The 17625-nt window shown below is 41.9% G+C and overlaps 1 protein-coding gene across 12 annotated transcripts in view; it reads right to left on the bottom strand.

The window, feature by feature from the left end:
* Positions 1–17625, bottom strand: part of uckl1b (uridine-cytidine kinase 1-like 1b) — a 45753-nt gene that overhangs the window by 12113 nt on the left and 16015 nt on the right. For 4 of the 12 annotated variants that reach the window (XM_019868521.1, XM_019868523.1, XM_019868526.1 and 1 more), the window contains exons 4-14: positions 15881–16051; positions 15682–15753; positions 15352–15541; positions 15139–15200; positions 11540–11559; positions 10840–10938; positions 10662–10755; positions 7010–7072; positions 6774–6902; positions 6582–6689; positions 3719–3875 (exon numbers count right to left, since the gene is read on the bottom strand). In XM_019868521.1, the coding sequence (XP_019724080.1) occupies positions 3719–3875; positions 6582–6689; positions 6774–6902; positions 7010–7072; positions 10662–10755; positions 10840–10938; positions 11540–11559; positions 15139–15200; positions 15352–15541; positions 15682–15753; positions 15881–16051 (1165 nt within the window). Of the gene's footprint in view, positions 1–1592; positions 1919–3718; positions 3876–6581; positions 6690–6773; positions 6903–7009; positions 7073–10661; positions 10756–10839; positions 10939–11539; positions 11560–14088; positions 14106–15138; positions 15201–15351; positions 15542–15681; positions 15754–15880; positions 16052–17625 lie in introns of those variants that run through there. The other 8 variants (XM_019868525.1, XM_019868527.1, XM_019868520.1 and 5 more) reach the window with 5 other exon arrangements.

Genomic DNA, 17625 nt, shown 5'->3' with positions numbered 1-17625 from the left:
GGACGAATGGACCGAAGGATTCGCCTTTGTGGAGAGAACGGGTTCTGCGGTGTGTCTGATTTGCAATGTCAAAATACCATCGATGAAACGGTCGAATGCAGAGCGGCACTTTGACACGCCCCATGCTACGTTCGCATCAAAACACTGTGCGAGAGATAGCTGAAAGGAAGCGAGCAAGCTACTGAGCACTGTGCAAGCTAGCCAGCAGTAACTTCGCGTATGGACCCGGCAAGAAGACTTTCATTCCGATAGTTTTGCTGGATTTTTGGCAACCTGTGTGTGTGTATGTGTGTGTGTGTGTATGTATGTATGTATGTATGTATGTATGTATACATACACATATATGGCTCTCACTGAAATACCTTTCCAAATATTTTGCTTTTATGGCTCTCTTAGTCAAAAAGGTTCCCGACCCCTGAAGTAGAGGTACCACTGTATATACATACGCGCGTGACAGTGAGTGCTCCTATTTTCAATAGGATCTCTGTGGGGACTGTGATGGACGGCTGTGTTTGGCTAAGGAGGCCAGAATGACATCACAACATCAGTTTTCAAATCTACAAACATGGTTGCAGTCTAATGTTTGATGTATGGGTTTTAATTGCATTCAAACCTTTATGGGTGTGGTTTTCTGTTAAATCTTGGTGAAATTATTTCTATTGAAAAAATGTCTCGTGTTTGTTCACGGGAATGAATTGAGTAAGAGCAGGGTTGCTTTCATGGGAAATGCATTTTGTTTCCTGTACAACAGGTGGGGGTATGCAACAAAGGACAAAAATGGACCAAGAAAAACAGAAGCAGATGAGCATTTAAAAACAGGAGTACGTGCACAAGCTACTTGGATTGGATTTTTCAGTTGGCCATAATACGGAGCGGGAATCTAATTTAGGTAAGCCATTTTAAACTTTAAATTAAAACCTTTCGGCTATTTCATAGTTAACACAACTGCAGGCAGCCACCAGTGCGCTTCCAGTGACTATTTTTTACAGATTACGAGAGTGTCAAATATGTGTATGTGAGATCTATGCGAGCATATGTATGTGTACTACTCTTTGGATAGAACCGTATGATGTAGATACACTGCAATCCATTTCCCATTTTAATCATGGATTTTTTTCATCTGTATGACAAATGACGGAGGGGCAAAATTTTGTAAAATGTCCACCTCTGCATTTGATAACCATGCCAGCATTTGTATGTGCACCCCTGGTAATACATGTCTAATTTTTTTATGCAACAGATTCAAACAAAAGATTCGATATTTTCAAGACTGCAAGTGTTTTTGTTTGTTTGTTTTTTGTATTACCCAAACATGCAAGGCCAAAAACATAGCAGACAATGGGGCTGAAATGTGTTTTGACACACATGTTTTACCTGTCTGCCTGCTGGTGAGATTTCCAATCTGCAGTCATATGAAGTATTCTGTAAGTATGCTTTCAGCTACATTGTATACAACGTCTTGGATACAAAGAGAGAATGGGGGGGTGGCTACACCTCCACATTCTCCAACTGAATGTCCGTTCCGAAAGTGCTCGTGAAAGTAGAATTTGTGCACTGATTTAACTGCATCTGGCTGATACTTTTTCCACTCCGTGCCATATACAAATTCACATTCAGTGTCATCCACAGTATGAGGCTTTAAAGGTGAGATTGCAAATGTTCCGCACAGACCAAGCTAAACTATTAACATACTGTACAAAAATATCTTGCGCTTCATATCACAACTTCATGAAGAATAAAATAATTTAAAAGCTTTAATTTGGTTACTGTACAGTGTGACTGTTTGGCTCCGGGCCCCACAGAGGCATCAAAGTGCGCGGCCAGTGACGCATGTCGAATCAGTAACTTGGCTCATCAATCTCGTCGTCACTCCAGTCAGGAGGTGCATCAGTTCCAAAATATCTGTCTCCAAAATTACCTAGGGGGTAAAAAAAATGGGACAGTCACATGGGAAGAAACTTTTGTGATTCTAATATGCGTGCAGTGAATATATATCCATCCATCCATTTTCTGATCCGCTCATCCTCACAAGGGGCGTGCCAGAGCCTATCCCAGCTGTCTTCGGGCAGTAGACGGGGGACACCCTGAACTGTTTGCCAGCCCATCACAGGACACACAGAGACAAACAACCATCCGTGCTCACATTCGTACCGAGGGACAATTTAGAGTGTTCCATGAATCTGCCACGCATGTTTTTGGAATATGGGAGGAAACCGGAGTACCCGGAGAAAACCCGCGCAGGCTCAGGGAGAACATGCAAACTCCACACAGGAAGGCCGCAGCCGGAATCAAACCTTGCACCCCTGCACTGTGAGGCCAACACTCTAACCAGTCGCCCACCAGGCCACGTGTCATGAATATCACTAGGAGGAAATGTTACGCACCCACATACAATCAGAAAAGAATCCACGAGCTAGAGACCACATTAAAAACTCAATAACCGAGGATGCCCCCTCAGCACCTCGTGCCCCGATTCCACCCCTGGGAAAACGCTGAGCTGTGCATAAGCGTGGATGCACTGGACTGCAAAAACCTATTAAAAAAAGGTGAACCTAAAAAAATTGCTGTGTCTATTTATGCACGTGCCTTTAACTCACTGACTGGTAGCCATTTTCAAAGCAGTGTTCCCATCTTGCCTGCTGTTTTAGAGCATTTTGACTGATCTTTTGAGACCCACACAATATTGTGTTTTGGGTCAATATAACCAACCACCCAACCGACCAAAACAAATAGTCGACTCTTATTTCACCGGAGAAACGTTTTTTGCTACTCATTTTCGTTATTTTATAATCAGAAGTGCAACATGGATTGGTTTCACTAAAAACAGCCATTTGTAACAAAAATTGAAAGACATGCGTCAAGCAGAACGACTTTGACACCATTATTTTTGGACATTTGTGATTATTTCAAACTATAAAACAAACAAACCCCAAAAAAAACTGAGAAATGTCTTGTTGGCCGAATCAAAATTTACTTAGAGGCGAATAAGAAATGCGCAGTGAGCGGCGCTGACTGAATGTCTCGGACTGAATGTCAGTGGCTGCTATTTATTTATTTATTTTTTCCACATAGCATTTGGCGAATACTGCACCAAATGTGGCATCTTTTCATACGATCGTGACACCGCACGCGGTGGGCCGGACTGCAACATACACTCTTTGAACCGCTACTCCATCCCGTACATTAACACGGGCCCACTGATCTTCATTGATATCAAATAATATTGAGCATCCATAACAGCTGTATACGGCAATCTCATTGTCGTACAAATGTATTTCCAAGGATCAAGGTATTGACCATTACATTATATATAGCACTGGCTGCACTAGCTTTGCTACCAACAACAGAAACATAATTTTATCCAAATTGTAGTATACAACTATAAACACTTGTTGCTATATTCCAGTCTGTATAAAAACAACTCATAAAAGAGGCATAACACACTCACAAGTCTTGTAACGGCAACAAAGCATGATGGGAACGCTTCCTCCGATTACCATTCCAGTTAGCGTTAGTCTGCTAAGTCGTGCTCCAGAGGTTGTGTGAATAGGTTTCAAAATAAGAGCACTATCAGCTAGTGCGGTGTTAGATGCCTTAATCTTGCTGGTTTAAGATTGTTTGGTAAATCTATCCATCCAATAGACCATGAACTGCTCTATAGACGTGGTAATGCTGCATTTGGTTTGTTCACATTCCTGATCCGCTGTCGGCTTCTCACCGATGCCAGGTATGATGTGGAAGAGATCGTTGACCTTCTTGTCCACAGCTGTGGTGATGATCTTGACCTGCGGGAAGGCATAGGCCACCGAGTGCACCCCCATTTCGGCCATTAGCAGAGAAACCAGAAGGATTTTGTCCTCTTGCACATCATGGTCCTGAAACAAACATCTGTGAGATGTGGCCTCGAAACAAACAATTCGAAAAGATCAAATGCAATGTAGTTGACATCAATCCCTCATTTCACACAGGAGATACGCTCCAGATCACCCCTCAAAAATGAATGAAATCTGCAAAATCCTGATGAAATATTTTATGATTTATATATACAGGGTCGGGCGGCCAGGTGGTCCAGTGGTTAGCTCGCCGACCTCACAGTGCCGAGGTCGTGGGTTCGATCCAGCTCCGGCCTCCCTGTGTGGAGTTTGCATGTTCTCTGCGGGCCTGCGTGCGTTTTCTCTGGGTACTCCGGTTTCCTCCCACATTTCAAAAACATGCACGGCAGGCTGATTGAACACTCTAAATTGTCCCTAGGTGTGAGTGTGAGCACGGATGGTTGTTCGTCTCTGTGTGCCCTGCGATTGGTTGGCGACCGGTTCGGGGTGCTCTAGCACCCCCCGCGACCCTTGTGAGGATAATGCGGATCAGAAAATGAATGAATGAATATACAGGGTCAGGCAAAATGATCTGACACATTTGTAGGTTAAATAAAAGGCAAATAAAGTAAAGAAACAAAATAGTGTTTTTATTTTTGAAAAGTATTTAATGTAGGTTAAATAAAAGGCAAATAAAGTAAAGAAAAGTATTTATAATGCCATTTTGCTTTGTTTCTTTATAATGCCATTATTTTTCGTTTCTTTTTCAGTTGCTGCCATGAATTGGACCGGTGAGCATCGTGCTTTCATTGTGGAAACGTTTATCAAAACAAACGAATCTGTAACTGCAAGACAACGAGTGTTCCGTTTGCACTTCAATCTTGGTAGACATGATCCCGTACCAGCTCGAAACACGATCTTGTTATGGTTTACCAACTTCAGAGCTACTGGATCTGCATTGAAATGAAAATCATCCGGGCGACCTTGCACCGCCAGAACTCCACTTAATTTTTAAAACATAATGAAACAGAATGGCGTTAAATGTACTTTTCAAAAATAAAATCCCTTTTTTTGTTTCTTTACTTTATTTGCCTTTTATTTAACCTACAAATGTGTCAGATCATTTTGCCTGACCCTGTATATTTAAAGCTCCACGCATGGCATCAACATATATGCATGTGAGGTGCAGGTTATTTTTTTCTTTTTCCACTTGGGATCGCCTTTTTCACATCCGTGTTTTTCTGTTATGTGTTGTGTTTATTATTTTACCTGATGTTAACTGGTTTGTTAAGCGCTTTGTTACAGCTGCAGCTGTTTTGAAAGCGCTACATAAATCAGGATGTATTGTATCGTTCTTCACTGTAGTGATGTGTGACTGTCGAATGTGCGTGTGCCTCAAAAGGTTAGCCGGGCCTGCTGACAAACATCTTAGGCTACGTTCACACTGCAGGGCATTATGCCCACTTTAGAATTTTTGTTATATCGGATTGTTTTATGTTTTGTCAGAGATTTGGCTCCGACAAGTTGAACAAAGTGACTCGACTCAGGAAGAGACTGTCTTTTCTCAGGAGGCGCAGTTTTCTCTGAAGCCACTCTGTGTTCGCTTCTCCAACCGACACCTGACCTCTGCAGCCTCTGCCGGCATTTTATTGATAGCGGATTTAAATTACAAGTAACATATCAGAATAACACTCCCCTCATATTTCCATGCCGCGCCCCTCGGCCCGGCCCCCTGATATGCCCCTCAGTGGACATTTGGAGGCCAAGACACCTCCCTGTACAAACAACAGATACTTTGTCATTTCAATGGGCAGCCTCTTCATAAACTGATCCATCTGTAACTTTGCTCAAGATCATCTTATCATGCTGGAGCGCATCCTGTCCGCCCGAAGTTGAATCTTTCTTCCTGTATTATCAGTTAATAAGCACCTTGGATCCATTCACCTCAAATTGACCCTTGATTCTCTGTGCTCCATTGTGTACAAGCCGTATAAACACATGTACTCGAGGTCAATCAAGCATGTAACAAAGTAAAACTTTTAAACATGATAACATTGTCTTTGTCTATTCTCCATCAGTACTCGTTCATATTGCAAATACAAATGCAACTTTAAATGTAAAAGCAACACATCAGTGATGTGACAAGCATGCGCACATGGCGCGACATCGAGTGACGGGCACCCCCAAAAAACAAAATAAAAAAAACCTTAAACCGCCATGCATGTTTTTGGAATGTGGGAGTGAGCGGGAGTACCCAGAGAAAACTCAGGCAGACACAGGGAGAATATGCAAACTCCACACAGGAAGGCCGCAGCCGGATTCAAACCCTGCACCTCTGCACTGTGAGGTTGACGTGATAACCAGTCAACCACCATGCCGGGCATTCCTAATCAAATCAATAATAAATATATAACATTTTTTGATTTGTTTATGAGAGACCATTTAATCAGTGCTTAATTGAGATGAATAAAAATGAAAATAAACAATCCATTTTCTTTTATTTAAATTTGAAGCCAATATTCAAGGACTCCTGATAATATAAATGCTCGGTGGGCCAGATCAAAGAAATGAATTGGCCATATGTTGGCTTTTCTTCTGCATTTTTCTCAGCACTGCTTTCATTCTTAACCCTAACTGTTAATGTATAAAGAATGTGGTCTTGTACCTGTTCCTAGAGTGTAAAATGTTTAAATGGTGTTGCGAATTGGTGCAACAGGAATAGAATTGACTATAGACTTGTGCCAGTCCAATTTCTGAAGCAGTACGCACCAGTAGGACTCGAACGGCCATCATGGCTGCAGCGCCAGTGGACACGGTGCAGTCCATCAGAATGACGTGATCTTCACTTATGTCTTTAGGGAGACGGAGGTAATGGAGCTGTACAAGAAACAAAGTATGACTTGATGCCACAATGTTGTACACTGTTTTGATGGCTGTCTCCAGTATGCAATTGATTTAAACCTGGACCTCAGGTTCTCCTGTGTCCTGATTGGTCTGGATGAGGATTTTGCCGATGCGGACATCTTTGCAAACGGCTCTTAGAGCGGGTTCCATGGTTTCCCCTGCCCGCAAAATGGACACGCCAGTGATCTGCACAGAAACAAAACAAGAATCACAGACAATTCGCGCAATTAGGGAGCAAACTGCTGCTAAAAGTCTACAATATGTGAAATGAAAAGACTATCAAAAAAAGGTACCCTCTTCCCGTGGAAAGTCCTGCCTTCATAGTCCTCTCCCTGGGGAGTCTGGACAACGTGGACCTAAGAAAATATAAACATGAAATTATTGCTCAAGGAAGCCCCAATGGTCGTCAATCAGTCTCCCACATCTAGCTGCCATTTTGATTTGTCCACAGAAACACTCCACCTGTGACCCTCTGGTTCCAAAGCACAAGTCCTTACAAATGAGCTACTGCTGCCTGGTACGGCACATTAGATTAACAAAGGTGTTACTTCATCAGCATGTAGTTGAGTTAGAAATGCTGGTTTAACTTAAATTTTACTGCTTTAGCATGCTAATGCAGGGTCCGACAATAATGGTGCCCGGTGACCACCATGTGACTGTATTGGGCCACCCAAAGTTCATTGATGCTGCGCTGACTGGACCACCAGTAAATATTTGATCAATAAATTTGATGAAATCAACACATCTTCGCTTTTTTAACGAATAGTCAATATTTTGAGTTTCAACCTCTTACTTTTACCTCTGCTGTGCACATTCACCCGCCCGGATTCACTGATGCATTGTGCGCAACACACCCATGTGCATTTTGGCCACTGAGTCAACAAGCTTCACCATTTGTATTGTATTTCATCTACACTGTTTCATCTACATATAAAATAATGCATTTTGTTTAGTAGTTTTTAAATTATAACACCGGTATACTGGGGAGTGGAGAGAGTGGAAATATTTTTAAGTGGCTGCCTTGACCGCCTACTGATGCTCCATGTGAGCATTTTGGCCACTCAGACGACAACGTTTCTTGACTACATAGACTGTATACTTGTGATTTTTGTTAGGCATTGTTTCAAATCACATTATCTACTATACTGGGAGTGGAGAGTGTGGATATGTCATACATGGCAATGGCGAGTGATGAAAAAAGCGGAAGGGGCGTGGCCTGGACGGGGGCGTGGCCTGGACGGGGCGTGGTTACTTACAAAAGTGGCACTAAACATGCTGAAGATGAAGTGTATTAAATTTACACAGTTTGAAAATTGAACAGAAAAAAATCCCAAGATTGCCACTATTCTTTCAAGTGAAAATTTGTGCAATTTTGCCTATGCATTCCTGGTGAGCACCAATATGTAACTCCAAATTTGCTGCTCAAAATCAAAACTAAAAAAGTAAACACATTCCCTGCCATATTTAAGATTTGTTCATGACTTGTATTCATAAAGTGTTGTGTAAATGTGATAAAAAGCTGTTGATTCTTACCTCATACAGTCACGTCTTTAGTTGTATCCGCTGACTAGGTTTGTTTGAAAAATGCCGATCCCAAAGAATAATTGCTCCGTCGAATGGCGATTTTGTCGGCATGTTTTTTCACTTTTGTTGCATGATCTGTCAGTGCCACGCATCCACGGGAGCCATAGTTAATTAAGTCACTACAATACACACAATAAGCTTTGCCTGCTACGTCTGGTTTCTTCAAAAATTGTCCAAGAGCTTCTGTAACTTCGTCGAACTTGGAACCAATTTTAACCTTTACAGTGACTTTTCTGTCAAGCCAGTCCAATCGGAATTTATTCTTGACATTTGAGTCAATTTCTAGGATTAAAGACTCCTGATCTTTCGTCAAAAATTTCGTAATTCCGCTCAAAACGATCCCAGAACAATGAATTTGCGAGACGAACAGGCCGCCATGAATCAGGTAAAACAATATGTTACATGCAATTTGATTGGTCCAATCGCTTGTAGTTAACCAATCGCTGGGCCGTTTATAATCGAGCTAAGACTTCCGCAACAAATAATGCCTTCAGTGATCTGATTAGTTGAAGCTTTCATATACGTCCAATTGCAGGGCTGTTTACAAACGGAAAACGGAGAGACTGTTCGGGAGAGCTCGTGAAAACTCGACGATAAGGTACCTGACCGCCCCTAAAATTTTCTCAACGGATTTAGACGATTCACAAAAATGATCAATTTAAGAAATAAAACGGCGGATTTCCGCGGATCCGCGGAAAATTGCCATGTATGATATGTTTTTTTCGTTTGTTTGTTTTTTTAATCGGATGCCTTCATTGCCCATTTGGGCCGTTGAGCCTACACATTTCACTATTTCATCCATAGGTAGGCCTAGAAATTTAATTAAGAAATTAAGTATTGTTTTAAATCAGGGGCCAGTGCCAGGGCCATTACAATTTAGCTTCTCCTAGAAAGGCGTAAGAACCCTGTAATAGTGTTTGCCAACCTTTATGAGCCAAGGCACAAATTTTACATGGGAAAATATCTCATGGCACACCACTGAGCAAAACGATTCACAAAAAAAGGCTACGCAATTTAATTATGTACCATCTGCCGTTTCGTAGAAGAGCATTTGATTGTTCTTCCTTTTACTAAGGGTGGTTGGCATAGATTAAATACACGCACGCACACGCACACACACACACACACACACACACAAAAAATAATTTTTCATCCAAATAACTGATTTTGGATCATGTCCCACGGCAGTCCTGATGTTCTCTCACAATAATGTGCCACGGCACACTGGCTGAGAATCACTGCTGTAATACATTCTATCAAATGGTCACAAACCTCCCCCAGACACGAGGCTGCTTCAAAATAATCTGTCTCTCTCAAACGAAAGTGGCCCCACCACACAAGCTATGAGTTCATCATTCTCCTATGTGAGTTTTAATAAATAAATACTTTAACATGATCATAGTCATATCCTAATTGGAACTCCTAAAGTATGTTTCCTGTAAAAGAAAGGGAGTCACTTGAATTTACAGAAAACGTACACGTCATGACGCAGACTACCTTTGCCTCAATTTGAGCAAGGAAAAACCCTGACGATACAGTGATGACTTACAATATACAATACATACAATACATGCTGATTTATATCGCATTTTCACAACAGCTACAGCTGTAACAAAGCGCTTAACAAAACAGTTAACATAAAGTAAAATAATAAACAATACATAACATAAAACACAGACACCCAATATTTACAGAAGATGACATTTGTACATATCAGTACAAATCCTCTTGGCCCGCTTCCCTCCACTGTGCACAAAATAAGAATGGTGTCAACATTTGGACCACTCACTTTTGCTTGTCTCTTTTTTGGAAAAATAGTTGCTGGAAGAGTCAGACAATTTGATAAATTGGCAACACTGCAGACAAGTCGTAGTAGCTCTTGCTGCAGACACAAGTCTTGCTTACTGCTCCACTTGTACTAGCATCCACACATTTGCACATAAAATAAAAGCACAATTTTAAAAATAGAAAACTCTGCATGATTTATCCTTTACTTTGACTTTAGGGTCACTGTGAGGGCTTGTCAGAAATTGTGGGCGGGTCTGATGTGGGCCGTATTTTGCTCATGTGTGGTCTATATGCACGCACATGCACACTTTCTTCCAGTAGGTAAGGAGAGCACACAGGAAGAGCAGCACACTGAATTTGATTGCAGCATGAACTCATGATGCACAAACTGTTCAATTCTGTAAATTTCTTCTGAATTATGAATACCATTCTATGTTTTTTAAGTACACTATTATATATTATAGAGTGCTATTTTCCCTTATGAACGTCACACTTTCTCGCTGTAGCTTTTCAGTGTTAAGTCTGTGTTGATTCCAAATTAATGTATGAACTGTGTATCTTGTGCTTAAGCACCTGTGATGGTAGGAAGGACAGCGCTCGCTCAATCAACAGACGCATCAGTCTCTTGGAGTAAAAGATGAACTCATCCCGGCTGGTTTCCTTGTTCCTATAGAGAGGTGACATGGAAAAGAAAAGTGTACATGCTATGTGCACCCTGGCAATTTATTCAAGTGAAAAATTGAAATTGTACCTGATAATGGTGTGCATGCCTTTGACCTGGGGTGTACTCTCCAGAACGCTGAGAGTCTGCGGAAGCGGTTGAGCTTGATGAGCGGAGGCCAGGGCTGCCCTGTCACCGCGGCAACAAACGGGGGCACGGGTTGAGAGGGAAAAAAAAAGAATAGTGGGCATCAGCACCATCCAATGTGGAAGTTCATGAATGCACATTCATTCCCCCCATTAAAAAACAAAACAAAACAAAAAAAAAAACAACAACACACAAACGTGTAAGTAGTGTGAATGCAGAAGCATAAAAACATCACAAAGAGTAAAAACAGCTTTAGGATTGGTTTGCAAAAGCAGAAAGACAAAATAGCAAAGCACACAGTGTCCTGGTTAGCCTCATTTGGTAGAAAATTAGAACAGAAAAAGAGACCATGACAAGTTTTTTTTAAGGTGGATGCTTTTTGTTTTACATCTTTTGGTCTCAGTGAATTGTAGTAATTTTCCATGATTCCACACATATTAACTACATGGGTTTGGATATGGAAGCTGTTAGCCGAGGGGGTTACCCTTTGGCTGCAAATTGAACACACACCGTTACTAATAGTGATGCAGTTGTGGGTGACTAACATGACGCTCCAAACAGCTACAGAGCCAAACCTCTCACTGAGCTACACAATAGCCAGATGCAAAGGAGAAAAAAAAGAAATCATAGCAAATCTGCTCACATATCCCAGCGAAGTTTCCTCTATGGGGAATTTTCGGCGAAACACGACGACACAGAAAGATGGAGAACAACAGATCAGGGGAAGAGAAATGAAAGGGCACAACATCAAGATGGATGAAGGGCCAATCTTACAGTGAACAACATGTTTCCCATGAATGTCTATCTGTGGAAATTTTCACTTGTGCTCTTATGATTTTTGCAGCTGTGCAACTACGATGTGCAAATGCGTGGGTGGTACACGAGCTAGTGTGGCACTCATTTCATCAAAGTTTAGAATGATGGAAGTTGGTATTTCATTTCACTTCCTTTGTGTGCGTCTGTCAGATTCTGTGGCGTGACATTCAATGGAAAGAAAAACTCAGCACTTTGCAGCAAGGGCACTGGAAACTCTCAGCGGCCAATGACGTGTGCAACTGTCGCAAGATCGGCTACTCACAGCACTGCTGCTGTGTTTTTTTTTTTTTTATACATATCGTTACTCTCTCTCGTCACCACTGGGAGGAGGGGTCAAACATTGTGCTCAGGGCAAATTTTTAGACACAGAAGGCAGCAAGAGTGTTTGTGAGTTGTCATTTCTCGAAAAGAGGGAAAACCAACATCCTTACATGAATTGCTGGCTGCTCCACATTCACCTCACCATCTACTTCAACAATGATTCTTAATTTCTTAAAGGTCCCATGCCATCATCATTGACATGGTTTAAGTTTGACATCTATATTGTTTGTTGATCGTACGCATCTGTTAAAAGACAAAAGGCTTGCGACACGAGCGCATCAGATTTTGGTGGCGTCGTGACATAGATTGAAGAATGAATGACTCAAAGACCTGCCCATTTTGTGGTTGCAACTGAAGGGTTGCACACCTGCATCTTAATGCAAAGCTCAGGGCCTCCACACACCAATCTGACGTGGGCCAATTTTACCGACGTTATGGCCGACTATGCGTCGGCACGTCGGGCCAGAAAAGTGACACCGTACACACTGCAACGAGCCGGCCACGACGCCCACTACCTTCTGCTCATGTACTAGAGGCGATATCCCTCCTTACCATCAGTTCTTCATTCCAACCCAGAAGCTCGATGGCAAAACATTTAAACCTTTTCCCTCAAACTTGGCATCTAAAAATTGTGTTTTGAGCAACTAACAGATTAAGCTTGTTCCATGTCATCGATATGTATGCAACGAGATGCGAATCAAGTACAAAATGCGCAAAACCTGTGCATGCATTCTTCCTATATTTGTTCTTCGCTGTTTGTTTGCGTTTGTCACTTTTGCTTATTGTCTCATGCACTGATTTGTTAGCTAACACTACCAGTCAATCAGAGTGATCAATTGTCATGACAGCCTGAATCGGGCATTTGGAAACGCCCCATCGCTCCCAACAACGGCTACGACATGCCAACGGTGCGCCCTACACCAAACAGTGATGCCTGGCCCAACTGCCGACGACGTCGGATTGGTGTGTAAAGGCCAAAAAAGGTTTGCCTCAACCACCAGCCTTGGAGGGGATGAAGAATGAATGGTTTAAATTTATTGTGGGAGAAATTCCTAAGCTTTTCGGAACCAGATTTGTGCTGTGTTTGATCAAATTTTGTGAAGGCTGACTTTGTAAATAGGAGCTTTCACACACGTTAAAATGATATTTCTGGGTTTTAAGTGAATAAGATAGAGCCGGCCGCCGCCAAGCCCTAAAACTACAGGAAGTATACAGTATATAAATTGTGTTTTACAAAAACACTTAAGTATATTTATAATTTATAATGAATTTAAGAATGGAAATGTGAACCTTGCAGTCATTGTTACCAAAATGTATGTGGAGCGATGCGCCGGTTACATTCAAGTGAATGGGAGCTGATCAAACTTGACTATACCCTTTTTTCTTTTTGCCCACATGATCTGTTGCTTCCCGCTTTTCCCTTGATTGTTACTCTCTGTTATAGTTTGTTAATGATGATGAATGACAATATATTCTATGAGGAGCTTCAAAAGCTGATACAGACTCGCTATTCAGGGCATCCATGTCACTCATTTGCGGGTATGAGTCTCGATGGTGCTTGGTGAAATCCCAACGTGGCTGCTCGAGATGCCGCGATATTGCCAACTACCAATCAGAGGAAAGCTATATTCCATAAACAATTTGAGGAGAACAGCGATCCAATCAACGCAAAGGTTGTTTGAATATGATCAATTAATATGAATCCTCCTGATCACGATGCCATTTGTTTTTGACCAACTAGAAGAGCTTGAAAAGTGGCATCCCGGGAACTTCCAATAAATTATCTTGCAAACACGATAAAAGGACATCAAAGATTAGGGGAAAAAATGTGCCATGGGACCTTTTACACAACTTTGGCACAGTTTTGTCCAATAATTAATTTGCATTGTTCTTGTCTACAGTTGTGGTGCCTGGTGATGTCACATGGCAGCCAGCAAAATGGTGAAGGCAGAGGTTGGCTGCTTCCCTCTCTTTCTCCCTGCCTTGCAGTAAGACAATGCAGGAGCAGTCGGGGAAGAGACGGTGGATGATAGACAGGATTAAAGGCCACTCTACCTGACGCTGAGCTCGCGCTGTGAGCCGTGGAAGGTGGCGGGATGACAGTGTGGTGGGAAAAGAGTGGGAGAGCAATTCATCATGAGTGTGCGAGTGTACATGTGGGTAGAAGGGGAGAGAATAAAAGCGTAATGTGCCCCGGGTCCATCAATCAGGAGAAATTACACTGCACATCTGTTCTGGGAACTGCCACTGTACAACAACCAGCCACAATATCATGACCTCAATTTATTCAGTGGCTTGCGAAAGTATTGGCCCTCTTTTGAACCTTTTGCCACATTTCAGGCTTCAAACAAAGATATATAAATTGCAATTTGTTGTTGAGAATCACTGTCAAGTGGGACACATTCATAAAGTGGAACAAAGTTCCGACAATATTTTAAAGTGTTTTTAGAAATAAAAAACTGAAAAGTGGGCCATACAAGATTATTCACCTCCCCTGAGTTAATACTCCGTATTAACTCGGGGGGGTGAATAATAAAAGTAACTTTGGGTGTGATTATAGCTTCAAGTCTTTTGGGGTATGTCTCAAACAATATAGGACCTTTAGAATCATTCAAAGTAAGAAAATAACGACAATGATTCCTCATTAAGTGCAGCACATGGTCTAACCACAAGAGGGGGTGGTAGCGCAAAGCAAGCACTCACATTGAAAGCACTAAGGACAATCGCCTTTTACTGGATTTGTTCATCTCCCAGGGTTGGGAGAGACCCCTCTGTTCACTTCAGATACATTTTCATCGGTTGAGAGGGTCTTGTACTTTTTTTTTTTTTTAAATTTTTTTTTTTTTACTTTTAACTTTGTGGGGACTGTTGGGGAAAAGTTCTATTCTATTCCAGGGAATTAAAAAAGATGGCGCATAAAGACTTTCTCCTCGGAGTTTAGTATGGGATAACTAGACAGGCCCTTATCAAATCCTGAACCTGGGACAAAGTAAACACCATTAGCAAGGAGGAGGGCCTAAGTTTCAACTCACACACTTGGAATTAACTGGTATGATGCGTTTCCTACGTGTCCATGCTTTAGGTTGAATGTGTGAACGTTCTCACCTCCTCCAGCTGACTGTGGACGTGCTGCACTATCAAATCAATGGCCACCATGTTCCCGCCACCTGATGGAATGACAACAGAAAAGTGCGTTGCTCTATGCAATCTCAAAATAACTTACAAGCAACTTCTTGAAGAATGTCGCTAGAACATCACTCCTCCCTTTCCTGTTCACACTAAGTCATGCAATTGCGTGTGCGTGGATGGCGAACGTACCACGAGGCACCACAATATCAGCCAGGCGCATGGTTGGTTCGATGTACTGTTCAAAGGATGGCTTGACAAACTTATTGTACTGTTTGATGACGCCCTCGATGTCCCGGCCTCGCTCGGTTATGTCCCTCCTCAGCCGCCGCACGAGACGGATGTCTGAGTCAGTGTCGACAAAAATCTTCATGTCCAGTAACTTCAAAGACAAATGAAAATTGTTTAGCATTAAGTTTCGGTTAGAATCATTTTCTCAATGTATTTTGGGCAAAAAGGCCCAAGTGCAAGGAAGAGTGTATACCATCAGAACATGTTCAAAAACAAGCACATTAGCCCTACCTGCAAGAGCTCTTTATCGACAAAGGCCATGATCCCCTCAAAGATGATTACACTAGCTCCATACACTGTTTTCTGTAGTGGATTAATATCATGACATAAATAATGAGACAATTTAAAACTGATACAAAATGCTCAAATCTGCAAAATAACAAAGGGCGCAAACCCCCGCAGATCAATTATTTGGCTCTTTCATCCTTACCCACTCCTTCTGTCTCCCATGTGTTGTGAAGTCATACACGGGGATTTTCACACTCTTGCCCTGCTTGAGCTTTCGGAGCGTGTGCGTCAGCAAATCAAAGTCGAACGCATCGGGATGATCAAAGTTATAGTCGTTACTGGCAGCCCGTGTCTGTTGCTCTAAGGAGAGGACCTGATGAACACCATCAACACGTTTCATAAGTGATACGGTGACCTACACAATCTTGCATGCCTGCAATCACTGTCGACGTACAATGACAAAATGATTTCTGGAAAAAAACCAAACTTGTCGATTTCTCCCAATCGAACATATTCAGCAGTTATGTGTAGTCATACAATAGCAGTGTTAACGCGACAAGATATACCCCGCCCCCACCCCCTAATCTACTTAGTTATGTTAAGGTTGAAGTGTGACTGCCAGGCATGTCTAAAATCAAACTGTTATGCTGCTGTATATGCGTCATTTTCATGTAATGTGATCAGTAACAACATATCCCATTGAATTTCACTTCAATTAATTTTACTGATATCAGAATTTGTATTATTGACAGTTATCATGCAAAAAGTGCCAGTAATAATTGTAAAAATAATAAATATATCCATCCATCCATTTTACAATCCGCTTATCCTCACAAGGGTCGGGGGGTGGGGGGTGGCTGCTGGAGCCTGTCTTAGCTGTCTTCGGGCAGTAGGCGGGGGAATTTTAGTTTTGAATTACACAGTGAACTGCAGACATGAAGGGTATTAAGATAAGTGAGAATGTGATTGCTATTTTGTGCTCAACTTTTTAAAATTATTTTTTAATCCATGTATTACTTCAAGAGCTCTGGTATATTTATGCAGTGATGGGTTCTCTCAACAAAACAGTGGCAAAATTTAAGGGGAGATAGGATTTGTGATTTCTCTCAAAAAAGTAAAAGAAATCTTCAAATTACATTTGTAATGGACTGCCTTGAAATTTGTGTGTTTTTATCATCTTTACTGTTCTGGCCAAAAAAGTTAAATCACCACTAATTCTTTGCAACTAGGACTTCAAGTATGGCTGTTTCAGTGCCCATACTCTGAAGTACTGGCTAACGTGGAGCTCTGATATTCAAATGACCTTGTACGCTGGTGGGGTATGACAAACAGTCCATTTGTCCCTGTAGAAAGTGATTTTTCTTAATCACAAATTGATTGTCGTGCCTCCAATTGTGAAGAAGCATTTAAGGCACATATGTCAAAGTGCCGGCCCTTGGGATGATATTGATTTATTATTAGAACCGGCCCGCGGACCCCAGCAAGCCGAGAGCCCGCAGATCTTTTACACGCACCAATACTACATTTCCCACAATGCAACGGTGACGCGCCAAGCAGTCGGCCGCTTTATTTAAATATTTATTAGTCTCGCAGTCGTTCCCATAACAGTGACATTAGCTTTCAGATACCCATCAAAAATGGCAAAACGGAAGGTGGACACTGAGAACCGGGGGTTTCAAACAAGGTGGGAGTCGAAGTACATGTTCATGGACGTAGCTGGAAAACCTGTGTGTCTTCTGTGCGGAGAAAGTGTGGCGCGATTGAAATAGTGTAATCTGAGACGACATCATGAAACGAAACACGCGAACAAAAACAAGAACATGGACATGGAAGGGGAAGGGGGATTTCATTAAAAACGGTATACTTAAAGTTTGTGACGAAGTTTACCCCAAAAAAAGCAACTCTTTTTAAACGTGAGCATTAGCAGAAACACAATGGCAGTGTTTC

The sequence above is a fragment of the Hippocampus comes genome, unplaced genomic scaffold, assembly GCF_001891065.2.
Source record: "Hippocampus comes isolate QL1 unplaced genomic scaffold, H_comes_QL1_v1.1 scaffold41, whole genome shotgun sequence".
Classification (NCBI taxonomy): domain Eukaryota; kingdom Metazoa; phylum Chordata; class Actinopteri; order Syngnathiformes; family Syngnathidae; genus Hippocampus; species Hippocampus comes.
This window is presented reverse-complemented; position numbering and strand designations above follow the sequence as displayed.